At 41.9% G+C, this 17,616-nt stretch overlaps 1 protein-coding gene across 2 annotated transcripts; it reads left to right on the top strand.

The window, feature by feature from the left end:
• Nucleotides 1-5,723: 5,723 nt before the first annotated feature.
• On the top strand, nucleotides 5,724-16,730 carry SUMO2 (small ubiquitin like modifier 2). Of its 2 annotated transcripts, none has more exons than XM_089536602.1 (4): nucleotides 5,724-5,958; nucleotides 9,978-10,109; nucleotides 15,056-15,127; nucleotides 16,113-16,730. In XM_089536602.1, exons 1-4 carry the CDS (start codon nucleotides 5,938-5,940, stop codon nucleotides 16,173-16,175), a joined length of 288 nt encoding a protein of 95 aa, XP_089392728.1. In that variant the 5' UTR covers nucleotides 5,724-5,937; the 3' UTR covers nucleotides 16,176-16,730. The 2 variants fall into 2 exon arrangements, with proteins under 2 accessions (XP_089392728.1, XP_089392719.1); XM_089536593.1 differs by lacking the exon at nucleotides 5,724-5,958 and adding an exon at nucleotides 6,763-7,170.
• The last annotated feature ends 886 nt before the right edge of the window (nucleotides 16,731-17,616 follow it).

A 17,616-nucleotide genomic window follows, 5' to 3' on the forward strand; every position in this document is an offset into this window, starting at 1 on the left:
ATCTTCTTGTTTTGAGTACAGGTTATGAATCAGGAAAATAAAATGTTGTGGCATACTAATTTCTTTAAGAGTGATCCAGAGTTTTTAATTATCTACATTTAAAGACTTTGGGATAATCTATAAAGCACGGGCTGATTTTCTTCTGAAATTCTTTGATGCATTACATTATCCAACGTACTTATTTTTATTTATTTAATGTAGGTTTGCAATATGACCCTTATTGCCTCTTCCTTTCCTGAACCCAGCTTGAACATCTGGCATCTCTTGCTCCATATATGGTGAAAGTCCTTGTTGAAGAATTTTGAGCATCACTTTGCTTGTGTGGGAGATTAATGCAATGATCTAATAGTTACTGCAATCCCTTGTTTCTCATTTCTTGATATTAACAGTTTATATATAGTCTGTGCCACAATCTGCTCCTGGTCTTGTTTTTGCAAGAGAATGGAACCCCTCCATCTTCTCTTTCCAATTATGTAGTGTTTTTGATTTCTACATTTACCATCAAGTGATATTCATGTATACAGTTGCCTCTTTGGCCACTTGAAGAATATATTTGTGATTAACAAACTGTTCGCCTTGCAAAATTCAGTCATTCCCTTGTTTCATTTCTTGATCCTAGGCCAAATTTTCCAACAGTGTTTGATTTTACTCTTCTACATTTGTATTGCAGTCACCTATGTTTAACAAGAAGTCCTGTTTTGGATGTAAGGTCAATTTAGTCTCAGACTGCAGCAAAGAATCTTTCAATGTCACGTGTACCTTCAAGTCACCTGTTAACCTGTGGTGACCCATGAATTTCATAGGGTTTTATTAGGCAAGGAATACTCAGAAGTGATGTTGCCAGCTCCTTCCCCTAAAATATAACCTACATGTATTTGGTATTAATTGGCAGTTTCACATCTGACTAACCAGGGATGACCCTGCTTAGCTCCCAAGATCAGACAGCATCTGGTGCCTTTACGAAATTTAGGCCCTTAGCTAATATTAGCAAAAACTAAAAATAGCTTTCCTCACACTAGCTTAAATTGCTACGAAGAACAATGTGGGGAAATCAAGACAAGGGAGTTTATCACATTGGGGCTAATTTCAGTATTAAAGAGAGATTAAAGCAAAGTTAAACAATACTGCAAATAAAGGGGAAATGACATGCAATTTCGCAAATGAGGATCACATACATTTGCATTCCGCACATAATATCGTGAAAATGGGGGGGGGGGGGGAACGAAGTTGCATTTCATATTCAGCGATGTTTACAGCAGAGATAAAGTAGAAATAAAGGAGAACTGGACGTACTGCACATGTCCACAAATGGAGGAGGAGTCATCCCGTCGCCGGAAATCATGGAGCCCCACAGCTTCTACCTCCTTTTGTGATGGCTAGGAGGTAGCTTTGGACTGCCCCTGAGGTCCAGTACCTCATGGGGCTTTGGGGAAGGAGTAGGCACCTAGAGGTCATTATGGGGTCTTCCTCCCACCCTAACAAGACAGTCTATGCCAGGACTGTGAGTAGGTTGGAGACATATAAAGGTGCCTTTATCTAGCTCCCTATTACACTATCTATCTTCATGTGTGTGTGTGTGTGTGTATGGAAAGATACTACAGTGTGCCCGCATCATACATGGGTGCGCTATACGTAGCTTCCAGCATACACTGGAAGCTGCACCGGAAAGGCTTCTCCTGTGCCCTGGAGGAAACACTGGGGCACACCGTGTGCATGCCACAGGAACAAGCCCCATTGTTTCTAATGGGGCTAGAGTTTACGCGGTATTTCCCTTACACAGTGGGGTCCGGAACGGATCCCCCGCATAAGGGAAGGGCCAACTGTACATGTCTACATAGTGCTGTTCCAGTAAATATATGTTTCAGAAACCAAAACATGTTCCCACACATTCTGCCAGCCAGCATCATCCCACCCAATGCTATCTCCCTGAGGAATGGACAATGCTGTAATCTCCTTTCCAAAAGCAAAATAACCACATAACAAAACCGGACACCTAGGCACCACTGGCAGCAATCCCAACCCCTTGGAACCATGGGGAAATCAGAAAAAACAAGAAAAACGAGGGTTATCATGAATATAATATGAATTTGGCTATCGTACCATCACAATTTTGTAAATATACTGAATTCAAAAATGCATTTTCGCTAAAGTTCCAAAGTTAAAAAGATGTGGACTAATCCTACTTTATGTCTGGTTAAACTGCAGTCTTTGTGCAATATTGTCTGAAATTGTGCCACATAATTACGCATTTTGTTTGGGATATTTTTGGGATAACCTCTCATCGCCTTTGATAAACTCCTAGGTTTATGTGAAAAAACTTGTTAGCTGGATTCTGGTAATGATGATGATGATGATAAATTCCTTGGTTAATACATCCCTAGCATATTTTTTTTTTATCAAATTCCAATGGGTGGATCTCAGGGTTTTACTAAATGCACTCTCACACACAAGTCTATCCACATATACTTTGGACTATGCAGTCTGGGTTCAGGTTCTGAGAAGTCTTTTCATTTGCTAGTTAGGCATTTGAGTTTTTTTCCTCCTTTTACTCATCATGGTGCCTAAATTTATATTACTTTTTTCTCAGCCATTCAGCAAATGGAAGTTGTTCCTACGATCTTTACATGGTAGTTTTCTTTATGTCTCCTGCTTTTTCCTTTTCTGTGCCTGACAAAGGCTTTTCCCACTCCTATTAATTGCCAGTTTTTGTCTAAGGAAATTCTTCAATTCTTCTCCAAGGAAAGCTTCTACTTTATAAACAGTCTTCAGTCCAATTGACATATTCAATGTTAGGTTGATGTTCCTGTCTTTTCTTTGCAATTTGTACTCAAATTTTCTTTTTTAATGAGCAGTGTTTGCGGGTTATTCCATATCCACAATATTCTTTTCCAGACATTCGAGATTAAGATGTGAATTGGACTGGAAATATAATTATTTAATAGTAATGTCAAGAGTCTAAGTTCCCATATGAAGAGCCGCTATTTAAGCTGCTTAAGTAATGATATGGTAGTTTTTTGTGGGTTTTTCAGGCTATGTGGCCATGTTCTAGCAGAGTTTCTTCCTGAAGTTTCACCCATCGGTGGCTGGCATCTTCAGAGAATGTTTGCCTGGAAAGGACTTGGCTATATATATGGTGTGACCTGGAAAGGCAGGAGTGATTTGCATGTATATTATTTGCATGTATAATACAGCCACCAAAAGGGAAGGTATTTTTACCATACATCAAAGGAGTCACAGACAGAATAGGCAAAGTGGTGAGGAAGCACAACCTGCAAATGGTTTACAAAACAACAAAGAAAATCCTGAAAATGCTTCGCCCAGCCAAGGACCAGAGAGACCCTCTCACAGCCACAGGAGTTTACCGCATACCATGCAGCTGCGGACAAGTCTACATAGGGACCACCAAACGCAGTGTGCAAACAAGAATCAAGGAACATGAGAGACACTGCAGACTGGGCCAGCCAGAAAAATCAAGCAGTAGCAGAACATGCCACAAACCATCCTGGGCATAAAATACTGTTTGAAAACACTGAAATTCTGAACCATGCCAACCACTACCATCAGGATGCGCAGGGAAGCCATTGAAATCCACAAACACCTGGACAATGAAAAACCAGAAAGAAGAAACCCTTAAAGTAAACAAGGTTTGGCTACCAGTCCTGAAAGATAGCAAGATAAAGACTCAACAAATGCAAATGAGAAATCTCCTAGCAGACAGTGAGCACTAATCAAGCAGATATTAATCCTCTTTTGCATTCCCCTCCCTCAACTGTCATCTTGGCTTCAGAGGGAGCGATCAGGCAGACCCAGCAACATCAGGGACTGCCTGAAGGAAGAGGCCCCTCCCTCCTTAACTGTCATTGTGTATTTTGTATTGTATTCTATTGCAATTTTTACTGTACACCGCTATGATCATTGAGGAATAGCGGTCTATAAATAAAACGGATTATTATTATTATTATTATTAGCCTCCCACCCTGAGGCCTGCCATTAACAACAGAACAATACACATGCAAATCACTCCTGCATTCCCAGGCTCACACAGTATATATAAACCCACTTTTTTCAGGCAAACATTCTCTGAAGATGCCAGCCCCAGATGCTGGCGAAATGTCAGGAAGAAACTCTGCTAGAACATGGCCATATAGCCCAAAAAACCCACAAAAAACCATGGATGCTGGCCATGAAAGCCTTCGACTTCATAATGATATGGCAGTTTGACATATATGTAACAATTCACCGTATTATTCCATTGTTTTTGTGTGCCTTCAAGTCTTTTCCAATTTATGGTGACCCTAAAGTAAATTATCATAAGGTTTTCTTAGCAAGATCTGTTCAGAGGAGGTTTGCTATTGCCTTCTTCTGAGGCTGAGAACATGTGACTTACCTAAAGTCACCCAGTAGGTTTCATGGCTGAATGGGGGAATTGAACCCTGGCCTCCAGAGGTGTAGTCCAACACGGAAACCACTACACCATGATGGACCCTGAGTTGCTACCGCTCAAATCCACCCTCTCATTGTCTTCTAGGTATTCAACAGTTGTGGTCAGTCATGTGTCATATTTCAAACTGCTCTCCCTCCCACTCTGGCTCATTAATTGTTGTTAACTGTTTTTGAGTGGATCTCAACTTACAGCAACTCTATGGATGAGACACCTCCAAGATGCCCTGTCCTCCATTGCTTTGCTTAGGTCCTACAAAGTCATACCTGTGACCTTGTTAATAGAGTCCATTCTTCTGGCCTACAGTCTTCCTCGCTTTCTACTTCCCTCTACCTTTCCTAGCATTGCTGTTTTTCCCTGGTATGTAGAGAGATCTTGTAGCAGCTTTGGGACTCACTGAAAAAAAGAAGTTGGCAGCATGAGCTTTCCTAGAGGATTATCACACAGCTCTTGCCATGGGCAAAATGTTCCTGAAGTTTCTGAAGTTCCCATTATTTGAAAAATGGCTTCTCAATGGACGCTTTGCCCATGGGAGAGAAGCCGGATGCCTCAGTGATGTTTTAGAAGTGCGATGGATAATCACACCTTTGCGCTTCAGAAACACTTCAGGAACATTTTGCCCATGGTAAGGGCTCCGTGTGATAAAGCCCCTAGACTTCAGTCTACTTCCTCAGATGCTTTTTCCAGTGAGCAGTGCCTCCTCATGATGTGACCAAAGTACGACAGCCACAGTTTAGTCATCTCGGCTTCCAGGGAGATTCCTGGCTTGCTCCCGCCATTGATGTATACTGAATGTGCTATGACGAAGTGTTTTTAATGGGCCATGAAGAGTCCCAGTTCTGGGGAAAGCGTGGGATACAAATAAATATAATAAACATAATATAAACAAACAAACAAACAAACATGGTGGTGTTAATGCAAGAAAGAAACGTGAATGTATGTAAATAATTGCTAGCATTGGGGCAGACAAGGAGCTAAGTCCTGCAGGGTGTGTAAAGATAAAATGGCTGTGCAGAGGGAAGGAAGGGTGAACGTCGGTGCAACGAAGAACTGGGGGAGGGAGCCAGTGTCCTTTCACAAACTGGTCCTAGGCCTCAGAGGGCCAGCTGTGGAGGAGAGCTTTCCAGGCCTCGCAGGCCCGGCGGCCATTTTGAAAAGACAATGCCCTCTCTCTTCACGAGAGCAAGGCTCGCGGCGGGGGGCGCGCACGTCGAGGGCCGGAGCGCGGACGACGAACCGGGGAGCGCGCACGCAGCGCCTGCCTCCAGAGGGTTATGTAACGGCGGTGCGCGCTCTCGAGGCGCCGGGCCCAATGGCGGCGCTGTGCGAGGGAGAAAGGGGAGGGCGGTGCGTGCGCGTCCCCGCAAACCCAGGCGCGTCCCCGAGGCGGTGCGTGCGCGCTCTCACACTCTCCCCTCCCCCAGCCTCTCTCTCTCTCTCTCTCTGCCTCGGTCGCCCTTTCCCCATCTTTTCTGGTCCGGAGCTGAGAGCGGAACATGGCCGACGAGAAGCCCAAGGTGAGGGAGCCGGGAAGGAGGGAAGGGAAGCGGGGCCCCGGGGCAGGGCAGCGAAGGAGGGAAGGACGGAGGGGTCGGTCTGAGGGGGAGGATGGCCGGGAAGGGAAGCGGGAGCGGCGTCGCCTCCTCGAGAGCGCCGGCGGCGGCGGCGGTGGTTGCGCGCCATTTTCCCCTGCTCCGCCTGGGAGGGAGAGGGGCCTCTCTGGGGCCCGGGAGCGGGGCCGCCTCGCCTCTTCGGCTTTTGTATTTTAAGTAAAACCCGGATCCCTGCCTATCTTTCCATGCCTCGGGAAAAGGGAAGAGGCTGCGGCCAGCCTTGAGAGAGGCCTCCATCCGCATTGGAGACACAGCAGCAGCCACAGCAACAACAACAATAATAATAGCCCGGTGTGGCTGCGCTGCCGCTGGCGGGGCTCCGGGGGAGGAGAAGGGGATTCTGGGAATTGTAGTGTGCGGGGCCTCTGAGGGAGAAGGAACTACGCTTCCCAGCATCCCCCGGCATCGGGCCATTGCAGCCGGAGCGGCCCCAGGCTGGGTGGTTCCTCAGCCTGTGTCTAAGAGCAGCACTCATGAATCGGCCCGCTCTGCAGCCACAACAAGCCACCAGCCGCAGACTCCCTCCTTCCCTCCCCCTCTTACACCGCCATGGAGCCGGATTATTTCTCCAGCCTCTTTGTGCACCTCCCTCCCTCCCTCCCTCCCTCCAGGAGCCCAGCCTCTTCCCTCTCCTCCTCCTCCTCCTCCTCCTCTCCGCCTCGTTTCAAATGTGGCTCCAGAGGCGCCAAAACCTTGCCTGGTGGAAGACTCATTTCCCCCCAGTCTCCCTCTTCCTCTCTCTAGGGCTTGGCTTGCCCCTCAAGGCGGCTCGACCTCCTCCTAAAAGAGGGTTTGCCAAGGGCTTCGTCTTGAAAGACCCACAACACCCCCCCCCCCATTTCTTGTACTAGATTTTGGGGATCTGGGTGGATCCCACTCTGGCCTCTCATCCTACAAACAGCCCTCACTCCACATGAAATACAGTACTCAGTCTTGGACCAAACGGTGAAGATGCCAGCCGCAGATGCTGGCCAAACATCAGGAATAAACTCTTGCAGAACATGGCCACGCAGCCCCCAAAACCCACAAAACACTATGGATGCCAGACATGAAAGCCTTCGACCTCATAGTGATAGCTTTATTGGCCAGCCAAAACGCACAGTATACTTGCTGCAGGTATATCATTAGTAGTATTAGTATTAGTATTATTTACAAAGTCTATTGTGTATTTCAGTTGGCCAATAAAAGGCATCACTGCTTGGAGGAGTTTTGTTTGGATTTGCTAAATGGCCACCACAGCTGCCCCTGCATGTTCACTAAATGTGGGGTTGATGTTCCTGTCCTCGCTTTGTGATCTGTAGCCTCTCCTGCTTTTTCCTTTTCTACGCCTCATCAAAGTCTTTGCGGGTTAATTGTGAGTTATCCCAGATCCACAATATATTCTTTTCAAGACACTCCAGATGAAGAAGTGATCAACTGGAAATATAATTCAAAGCTATAGTCATGGTGTTAGTCTGTAGAGTCAGTATGTAGAGAGATCTTGTACCACCTTTGGGACTCACTGCAAGAAAGAGGTTGGCGGCAGGAGCTCCCCTAGACTTCAATCTACTTCCTCAGATGCATAAAGTCTGAAAGCTCATGCTGCCAACTTCTTTCTTTCAGTGAGTCTCAAAGGTGCTACAAGATCTCTCTATATACTGGAAATATAGTTATTTAACAGTTAAGTCAAGAGTCTTAAGTTCTCATATAAGATTATGAAGAAAGTGTCTACTGAAACCTCTGTGAGGAATATTAGGTGTTTTATTATTGTATTAACTACTTACGTACAGTACTTACTGTATTTATACCCCACTCTTCAGCAAGAAAGGCTCTCATCTTAACTAGATGTTTTTACTTTTTTTAAACTGTTCATTGCAAAGTTTAAAAAATGTTTTTACCTTGAATCCCTTTCTAGGAGAAAGGGAGCATAAGAAATGAAATAAATAAATAGATACACTGGAAGAAAAAGGCACAGTGCATATCTGGAGTGTTGCATCTTATAAACTCAATGGGAATAGTCTTGGCATCTTCACAATAAATATGGAAAGTGTTGAAGGAGCGCATTTTCAGTGGGCCCTTCTTATGCACAGATTTTTTATACACGGATTCAAGCATCCACCGTTTGAAAACGTTCCCAAAAAGTATAAATTTCAAATATCAAACCTTGATTTTCCATTTTTTATAAGGGACACCATTTTGCTATGCCATTATTATATTTAATGGGACTTGAGCATCCACAGATTTTGTTATCCACGGGGGACCTTGGAACCAAACCCCAGCGGATAACAAGGGTCCACTGTAGTTTATTTGAAAAAAGTTTTAAAATATCAAGTGATGCCCTTTGAACTGGGATGGCAGAGGCTTCTTCCCTATTGATATCTAGTTTCTTGGAGTAGATTTTCCCCACACACACATCTCTTTGTGGTACATCTGTTCTGCTCACATTTATTAATGCTACTCTAGAATTTGGTCCAATCCATACTGCAGAGATAATTCAGTTTGAGACCACTTTAACTGCCCTGGCCTGATGCTAGGGAATTCTGGGAATAGTAGTTTTGTGAGACATTTAGCATTCTCTGTCAGAGAGCCCAGGTACCACAACAAACTGCAAATTCCCAGGATTCCCTAGCATTGAGCCAGGGCAGTTAAAGTGGTCTCAAACTGGATTATCTCTGTAGTGTGTTTTGGACCTTTGCTTCTCTAACCTTCCCATTATTCCAGGCCTCAGAGGGAGAGAAGAACTGCTGGACCTAATCCACTCCCTCCCACCATTCCCTTTTCCTTTTGTGTCCTGTCTTTTTAGATTGTAAGCCTGAGTGCAGGGAACCCTTTAATTAATAATAATAATAATAATTGTAAGCTTATCTGAGAGCCTTTAGGGCTGAAGGGCAGGGTATAAATGCCATAAATAAATAATACAGTTAATAAAAAGTAAGGATGCCTCTGTTTCCTATTGACCTTTAAAAAACCCAGTTGCGTTAAAGCAAATAGGCAAACACAGGAGATCTCAATTGTTCTTCTCAGAAGTGAAATTGTTTTTAAAAGAAGAAGGAATTATGCTACTGCATATTAATGGAGCTGAAGAAAACAAGTTTAATATGGATGTGCCAAGGGGCTGTGATCCAGACCTGTGTATATTAAGTGCCTTAGAATAATACCTTGACTTAGTTCAAATAAAACCAGGGAAGTATTGGGAAGCTAAAGCTCCATGAATAGATGCAGCTTTCCTAAGGAGGATAACATTAACTCTTGTATGCCACTGCCTTAGCCCTTAGATTCCTCACAGAGAGTCAGAAGTACTCTTTTAAATGTTCATTGTTAACAATGGTCCAAAATGCATTGCAGAGATAATCCATTTGGAGATTGCTTTAACTGCCCTGGCTCAGTGCTAGGGAATTCTGGGAAATGTAGTTTTGTGAGTCATTTAGCCTTCTCTGTCAGAGAGCCCTGGTACCACAATAAACTACAATTCCCAGGATTCCCTAGCACTGAGCCAGGGCAGTTTAAAGCTTTCTCAAACTGGATTATTTCTGCAGTGTGTTTTGGAGCTATGATAGCTAACTTAACATTAACTGTACTGGTTCATTTCATTGTGGAACTTATAATACAGCATGATTTATGTCTACTAAAAAGTGAACACCAGAGTTCAGATAAATGTGTATATGATTGTAAGCTTAATAAATTGTGTTAGTTTTAGTACATGGGGAAATCAAATGAAATCATACACTTCAAAACATGAAACGTGTGCTGTTGCAATGGTCTAGTGGTCCTTGTTGCCATGATCTATTGTTTGTTGATAGCAATTTGGTAGAATTTACTAGTCAGTCTTTGGATTTGAGAATTGAGAAGGCTAGTTCAGAGGTGATCTGAACATTGAACTGGAATGGTTATTAGGTAGGATAACTTGCCTTTCAGATTATCCTTTTTTTCTCTCTCTTTTACAGGAAGGAGTGAAGACCGAAAATAATGACCACATCAATCTCAAGGTTGCAGGGCAAGATGGATCTGTGGTGCAGTTTAAGATTAAAAGGCATACACCACTTAGTAAACTAATGAAAGCTTATTGTGAACGACAGGTGAGGACGCAGTATGAATAATCAAAGAAACCTTGAGGCATCTTCATGTCCATTAATAAGATGTAATTAAAAATTTATCCAGTTATAGTTTTACTTCTCTCAAGATAAACTGACAGGAGACAAGTAAAACCAAGGCAAGTTACCTTGGTTCAGTCTTGTTGTATGGCTTGCTCCTGTTTAGAAGATAACTGTTCTATTGCTTTCAGACATTATAACCTGGAGAATGAGGCAGAAGCCTCCTTCATGAAGTGTGCCTAGGCCCCTTGGTGCTGATAATAATTAACATGAACATTGTTTTTTTTAATTCTAATTAGCATAATTTTATTGCATGAAGTTGAAATATTGACAGTAAGGTGTTTTTGGAATTGGATGCAGTTTAGTTTTGTGACAGTGAAACAACATATCCCTTGTATAATCAGACTTAATTCTACTTACTGTATAGCGAACATGTTGATCCCATCTATTTTTGGATATATACATTCAGTTGTACCATTTGAAGGCCTAAAAATAAAGTGAATGGTTATGACATTAAAGAACATTTGACTACTTTAAACTACTACTTTCCAGAACTTACTCAGAACTATGACATTAGGTTAGCATTTATGACGGTATCATCTATATTCACATTCTCTGATAAAAATAGAAGGTAAGACACATCTGGTGTGTCTTACCTTCTGTTTATGAATTGATCCTAAAATCCATGAAGATGTGAGGATTATAGAATGTAACATCATTGTCTGAATGAATGCACACTTTGGAAATGGATCAGTTTTAGAAAGTGCATACAGTACTTTTACATTGGCTTGGTAGACTTATAAAACTGTTTTGTCCCAATAAGTAATTACAGAAAAAGTTGTTCTCACAAGGTGAGATGGAATACTGTAACAATTCAACATGTATTATTTGCAATAGTTGTTTTAACAACCTTTCAGTAAAGTAGACAGACTTCACTGTAAGAGTTTGCTTCAGAAAGAGTGTATATGCTGCAGTTCTGACTTTGGCTGCATCCGCACTGCAGAAGTAATAGTTTGACATCACTTTAACTGCCATGGGTCAATGCACTGGAATCCTGGGATTTTTAGTTTGTTGTGACACCAGAGGTTTCTGACAGAGAAGTCTAAATATCTCACAAAACTATAATTCTCATAATTCCATACTACTGAGCCGCAACAGTTAAAGTGGTGTCAAACTGGATTATTTCTACAATGCAGATGCAACCTCTGTTTCTTCCCCTGAAGTGTGCTGTGACTCTGGTGTACAATGAAAGAGGAGCCCTCACCTTTTTAAGTTACCTCTATTCTTTGCAGTAGAGTATGTTCTTAACTCTGGTTGAAGGTCAGGCTTACATATTGGATGAAAGGAATAGTGATCCTTGAGTCCACAAGTGCTTGCGATGGGAACCACATACATTAAGTACAGCAGGACTCCAGGATTAATCCGCTGTTCTCATTAGGCTCCAGTCATGAGAGGAGAGATGGGTTAGTGTGGGTTTTGCTGGGCCTGAAAAGTGCTGTACATACTTTGGAAGCATTGTGCAATAAGGATGAACTCCAGACTGGTGCTGTACTTCAAAAGTGTTTCAGAGCTAACCATGGTGGGATGCAGACTGCCCAAAAAGGGCGGTCTCCCGCCACCCTGGCTTGCTCCGCAAGGGAGCTGCAGCGGACAAACCGAGTAGCTCCGTCACGGAGCAAAAAGAACCTGCAAAAAGCGGGCTCTTGTGGCGCTGGAACGTGCTGACGCTATGCGTCCATCACATCAAAATGGTGGTGTCTATGTACAGGGCGCCAACATTTTGCCACCCTCATCACGTGTGAGGGGCGAGTCGCGTCTGGAAGCGCTGCCCCTCACATGTAACGACGGCGCCCTGTAGGGCCCATCTATACAGCGCCCATGATGTTCAAGATAAGACTGTCCTTACCCTGTTGCAAGATGGGTGTGGTCCTAGTGACAACAGATTTAGCAAGAAAAAATGGGAGATCTTGGGTAGGTCCAAAAATGAAATTGTCTGACTTATGTATATAGTCGGCCCTTTCTATCTGTGGACTTACCATCCGCAGACTATTCTCACAATGGTGGCACACGCACATGGCTGCACTCCACCATTTTTAAAAAGGTACTTGGAAGTCCTGTGATTTTTGGCATCTGCAGGCAAGGAGGTCTGGAAGGAAATTCCCATGGATATGAAGGTTGGACTGTACTTTGATTTCCAGCCTCACATACAGTGATCACTTAATAGGAGTGGGCAACAGTAACCCTTCAGATCTGTTCCGGATCCCCCCGTGTAAAGGAAAATCTGCCTATGCTCGAGCCCCATAGGATATAATTCCTATGGGGCTCCTTTTCCAAATGTACAAGAACAATGATCCCAGGTGTCTTCCTCCTACAAGTTCAATATTTTTGGTAGCGTGTTTTTATGTGCCTATATGGCCTAGAATTCACACAGGCAGAGGCTTCTGTTGTAACAAATAAGTATTGGCTTTATTGAATAACATTTAGCAAGAATGTAACTTAGGTAGAGTAGTTCCAAGGTAGTATGGTTACATAAATATTACAGCTGCAGGCATTTCAGTTTCCTCTACAATCTCCAATACACTTTCTCTCCCATTTAGCATCCATCTTTCCACTAAGTTCTCTTCAACTCCTTTCAAGTCTCTTCATCTTTCTTAAACTTCACCTCAACTCCCTCTCAACTGCTCTGCACCAAACTCCCCTGAACAGAGCTCTCTTGAACTGAATTCAACTTGACTGAACTTAACTCAGCTTAATTTGACTTGACTTGACAGACTTCCCAGCCACTCCCTTCTCCCTTCTCCCTTTACCCCTTCCCTGGCAGTCCCTCCCTCACAGGCAGCCCAAATTGGGATTGGCTATCAGGTACCCAAGTCTTCCCAGTGACTCTATCACAAGTACTTACATTGAAGCATGGATAAATCGACCCAAGGTTTTTTTGTGCCAATTTTTTACTAAAAGTTTCTAGCCTTATACATGAGTATATACAGTAGCTCTCCAAATTTCATCATTGGCTATGCTTGCTAGAACTCCATGAAACGTAGAGTTGTTATCAAGGAACACTTGGAGGTCCATAGGTTTCTGTCCTTAAATTAGACACAGCATGTGAAAAACCTGCTTAATTAAACTTAAGCAAGAAAATATTCTAGTGCTGGAAGTAGCATAAATTTGTTAAAAGTACAAAGCTTTACAGGTTAGTAATTTCTAATTCTAAGAGGCAGTTTTCATTCTGCTGGGAAGAATCTGCTTCAACCAAAGAGGACTAGTGACCCAGCGCTCCTTTTCAGCATTTGCTCCTAGACTCTGGAACGACCTGCCAGACGAGTTCCGCCAGATTACCACCTTGGAAACCTTTAAGAAGGCTATTAAGATGGATCTCTTCCAGCAGGCCTTTCCAGACTAGGTCCACCTCTTTTCCTGCCTCTCCTCCCCCCCCACTTCTCTCCCCTTTTCTCCATCCCTTTTTCCATCCTCTCTGGTCCCTGCTATACATTTCTTTTTTTACAAATCTTCCATTGATTTTAACTGTGATTTTATACTACTGTTTTAATATCCGTCTGGTTTAATCTCTTTTTAGTATTACTATGTTTTTATACTGGGGGAGGGAGGGATAGGGTTTTTAGAATTAGAATAATAATAATAGTTGCTGTTGTTGTTATTATTATGTATCAGGGCAGAGTAGGCTAATGACAAAGCAGCTTAGATTTAAAGTGTCTTTAGTCCTGGTAGTTTATTTTTTAGCTTAGAGTAACTTCTAGTTTATACACTCCTTTGAGGCAGCAATGTTTGCATGTGTTAACTATCTGATTGTCACTTTGTGGAAAGCAGTAAAGGAAATATAGTGCGCCCTTTCCTTACGCTGCCCCCGCGCCCCCCCCCCCCTGTAAGGCAAATATTACATATGCTAATGGAGCTCATGTGCATGCACCAAGGGCACACATGCCATTCCCTCTTCTGCATAAACTGAAAGCCACGTATAGTGCGCCCGCATATGATGCGGGCACACTGTGATAGGAAATACTAAGAGTTTGGTGTAGTGGTTTCAGTGTTAAATTAGAACTCTGGGAGGCCAAGGTTCAATTCCCAGCTCAGCCATGGGAACACTCAGCCTTAGTGGAAGGCAAGGGCAAACTACCTCAGAATAAGTCTTGTCAAAAAAACTATTTGATAGGGTCACTAAGTCAGAGTTAACTTGAAAGTACATAGCAACAAATGCATATTGTTTAATATGCATAGCCTAATAGGAACAGTTTCATAAACGTGTAAGGATATTTAGCCTGAATATCCTTTTGGGAAGTAAACATTACTATCTTTTCGATAATCAGATCAGTGTACTGTATTGGAATATGAGTAAACAAAATTAAACCCAACTATATATGTAATATGAACCACAATGATTAAGAACAAGTAAGCACACTGAAGTAGGAACAGGTAAGAGACATCTAAGAAACAGTCTTGAAAATTCATACCCGGATGCTTTTGTTGGATTAGCAGAATTCAGGGGTTAGTAATCAGGACTGCAGGAATAGTTGTTTCTGTTAAATTTAAATTGTGGTGCATTAATCTTAGATACGTTTTCTATTAATTTGGAAACACTTTCTTTGTGGTAACCACCTCTCTTAAATAGTTGCCAACTGTCTCAGACCTGCCACTCCAAATTATTTTTCAGTTTTACTTTCATTTTCTTAAGTTTAATGGTTACAAATCACTGCTTCTTCCTTTGAAGATTTATGAGATATCACATAAATGTTACCAGCAGAGGCACCATTGAGCACCCTTACTTTGTGAACTGGGTTGTTGAATTGCCGGACACTTTCTGTAAGTGCAAAAGGAGCATATAGTGTTGGGGAAAGTAAGTAGGGTGGTTAGTAGTAGCAATTTGATAAAACTCAGTGATGTTTTAGCCTGCTACTATTTTTCCCCCTGCTCTGTAGGGTTTGTCAATGAGGCAAATCAGATTCCGGTTCGATGGGCAGCCAATCAATGAAACGGACACACCTGCACAGGTAATTTGTTTTACTAAAAGGCAGTAAACTGTTTTTCTGGATGCAACTAAGAACAGTATGCAGATATCCAGCAAGGAATGGTTTAATACTAGACCTTTCTTATGCTGCATATTTGCAACTAGACATTGGTTATTTAGGGGGGAAGTAACACTGTTGTATGTAGAGTAATACAATTACTTGTCAAATGCAGCAATTTTATTTTTGGATTGGTATCCCACATTCTGTCAGTCAGGTTTTTAATGCAGTTTTTGACATTTTAGAATACAGCTCTTTTCTCGCTGTCTTACTGCCTTGCCTCTCTCCCTGCAGGGTTCTGGTGCTCCCTACCTGTCTGATGATTGTGAAAGATTCACAGTCCTCTGCAGGTACATGGTGGGATTCAGTAATATAAAGAATGGGTTAGATCCAAAGATACCTTACACAAGTGAAAAGACATTTCCACTAATGCAAAGCAACCTCTCCAGAGTTCTCCCAAATCCAAGTGCCCATTCCCTGCTTTTCTAAATGGTCTCTCTACCTCAGGAGTAGCTTTGCAGCAGGGGAAAATGAAGATAACACAGATGAAGTGGGGCCAGAAAAGCCCCATTGTGTCATGTGGAATGTTTGTTACTCTTTTTAACAAATCCGATAGTATCAAGTTCTGTAGTAGGAACTTGTTTTTCTAACATAGTTGCAGCTGAGTGTGTTGGAGGAGTGGTGAATGTTTCACACATGTTGAACTGCAGCCCCCACCAGCCCTAGCCAGCATAGATAATTGTGAGTGCCAGTGAGCCACCCTTTATCTTTCCTTCTTTACTACCATTGTATAGCAGAAATTGGATTATCGTTTCACAATAGTGACGCTTCATATGGTACACATGATGATCTTTAGGCTCTCCTTGTGTTGGTTTTGTGTTCCTTTTAGGTTTTAATGAAGAATATAAGTAGTAATTGGTTTCTGTCATTTTTCATACTCTGGATTTCATTTTTAATCTTTCCCATACAGTTGGAAATGGAGGATGAGGATACAATTGACGTGTTCCAGCAGCAGACAGGAGGAGTGTACTAAAAGAGAGAACCAAAATTTCCTTTCCCACAGACAACACATTCACAATTAGAAGAACAAGACTTGGTTCAGCCACATCTTTGACTACTGCAGTATAGCTTTCTCTCTTCTTTGATTTCTTTTCCTATTCCTTCTATTGTACATAAAGTAACTGGTGTATGTGCACAGACATGCATATTTTTTTTAACTAAATGGCCAATGGTATGTTTGATCAACATCATGGAGATGGGGTGGTAAAAACAAACTGGTCTGTGAAAATACCCCATTTCTCCATTAGTGGCATGCTCCTCTAACTTTTATCTTTATATTCCAGTAAGTTATTTTGCTCTCATTGTTGATAAAAACAAAAACATGCATACCTTATTTGATTGGATAATTTCAATGTTTTTCTTTTATCATTGTACAACCAAGGACGATTTTATAACTTTTTTGTACGTAGCTGTTACATGTAGAGCAATCTGTCTTTAAGTAGGGATAAATTACTCTAAACAAAAATTTGATCTTGGATAGTTTTCCCTTCCGTCTTGTTGTTTAAATAAACTTCTTGTTTAAAATAAACAGCCTATTTTTCTGTGGTGTGATAACACTTAGCTGTTGTTTTAGATTCAGAATCCGCTAGTTGCTTGCTGTTTCATCAGCTTTCCTACACAATGTCTAGACAGAGGAAAAAATTATGAGTAATTTGGGATTTTCTTGGTGGAGGGGGGGGCAATATGAATAGCCTTCCTTGCATTGAAAAGTCTCAGCCAGGAGAGTTTCTAATGTAAATGACTGTATTGAAATGTTTGGTTTATTGTACTTACACAAATATGTTGGATTTTAAAAAGCCGCCAATCTGAATGTATCTTTATGTTGTTAGGTAAGTTGGGCAACTAGTTTGGAAAACTAAAATCAGACTAAATGCATCTAATTAGTGATTAGGTTGTAACATGAATTTTGTTTGGTTTTTTAGAATTGATTAGTAGATCTGTGTGAGTACTTTGAGGTTTTAGGATCTGATGCTAAGGAATGGTGTGTGATAAGTTATTTTCCTCTGTTATTTGTCTGTTCTGAATTTCAATCCACATGGCTCTGATGGGGAGGGAGATGACAAAAGGTAACCATTTTCTTTACATTGCTAATAGTTTCATGGGTCTGATTAGGATTGAACATAAGGCATGAAAGAAAAGGGGCTAAACCTCTTCTTCCAAAGTACATCTCCATCTATTATTAGCTTAAAAAAAATCAGAACCTGAAAGAAAGTGGAACTCTTGGGTCCTATGTAGAGTGTCCCAAAGAATGTGAACTGTAAAATATCAGGTTTGGGTTCTATTTAAAAAAGTGCTGTTCCTTTATAAGAAAGAAACTGTGTGTTACGTAAATGAGATGATATAGTATTTTTAATAGTGAAGGGTAAAAAATAGTTAGAAATCTCCAAATGCGACTTGTCTGCACATTAATGCTT

Source organism: Sceloporus occidentalis, unplaced genomic scaffold, assembly GCF_023333645.1.
Source record: "Sceloporus occidentalis isolate IW3139 unplaced genomic scaffold, rSceOcc1.0.p SCAF_1, whole genome shotgun sequence".
NCBI lineage: Eukaryota > Metazoa > Chordata > Lepidosauria > Squamata > Phrynosomatidae > Sceloporus > Sceloporus occidentalis.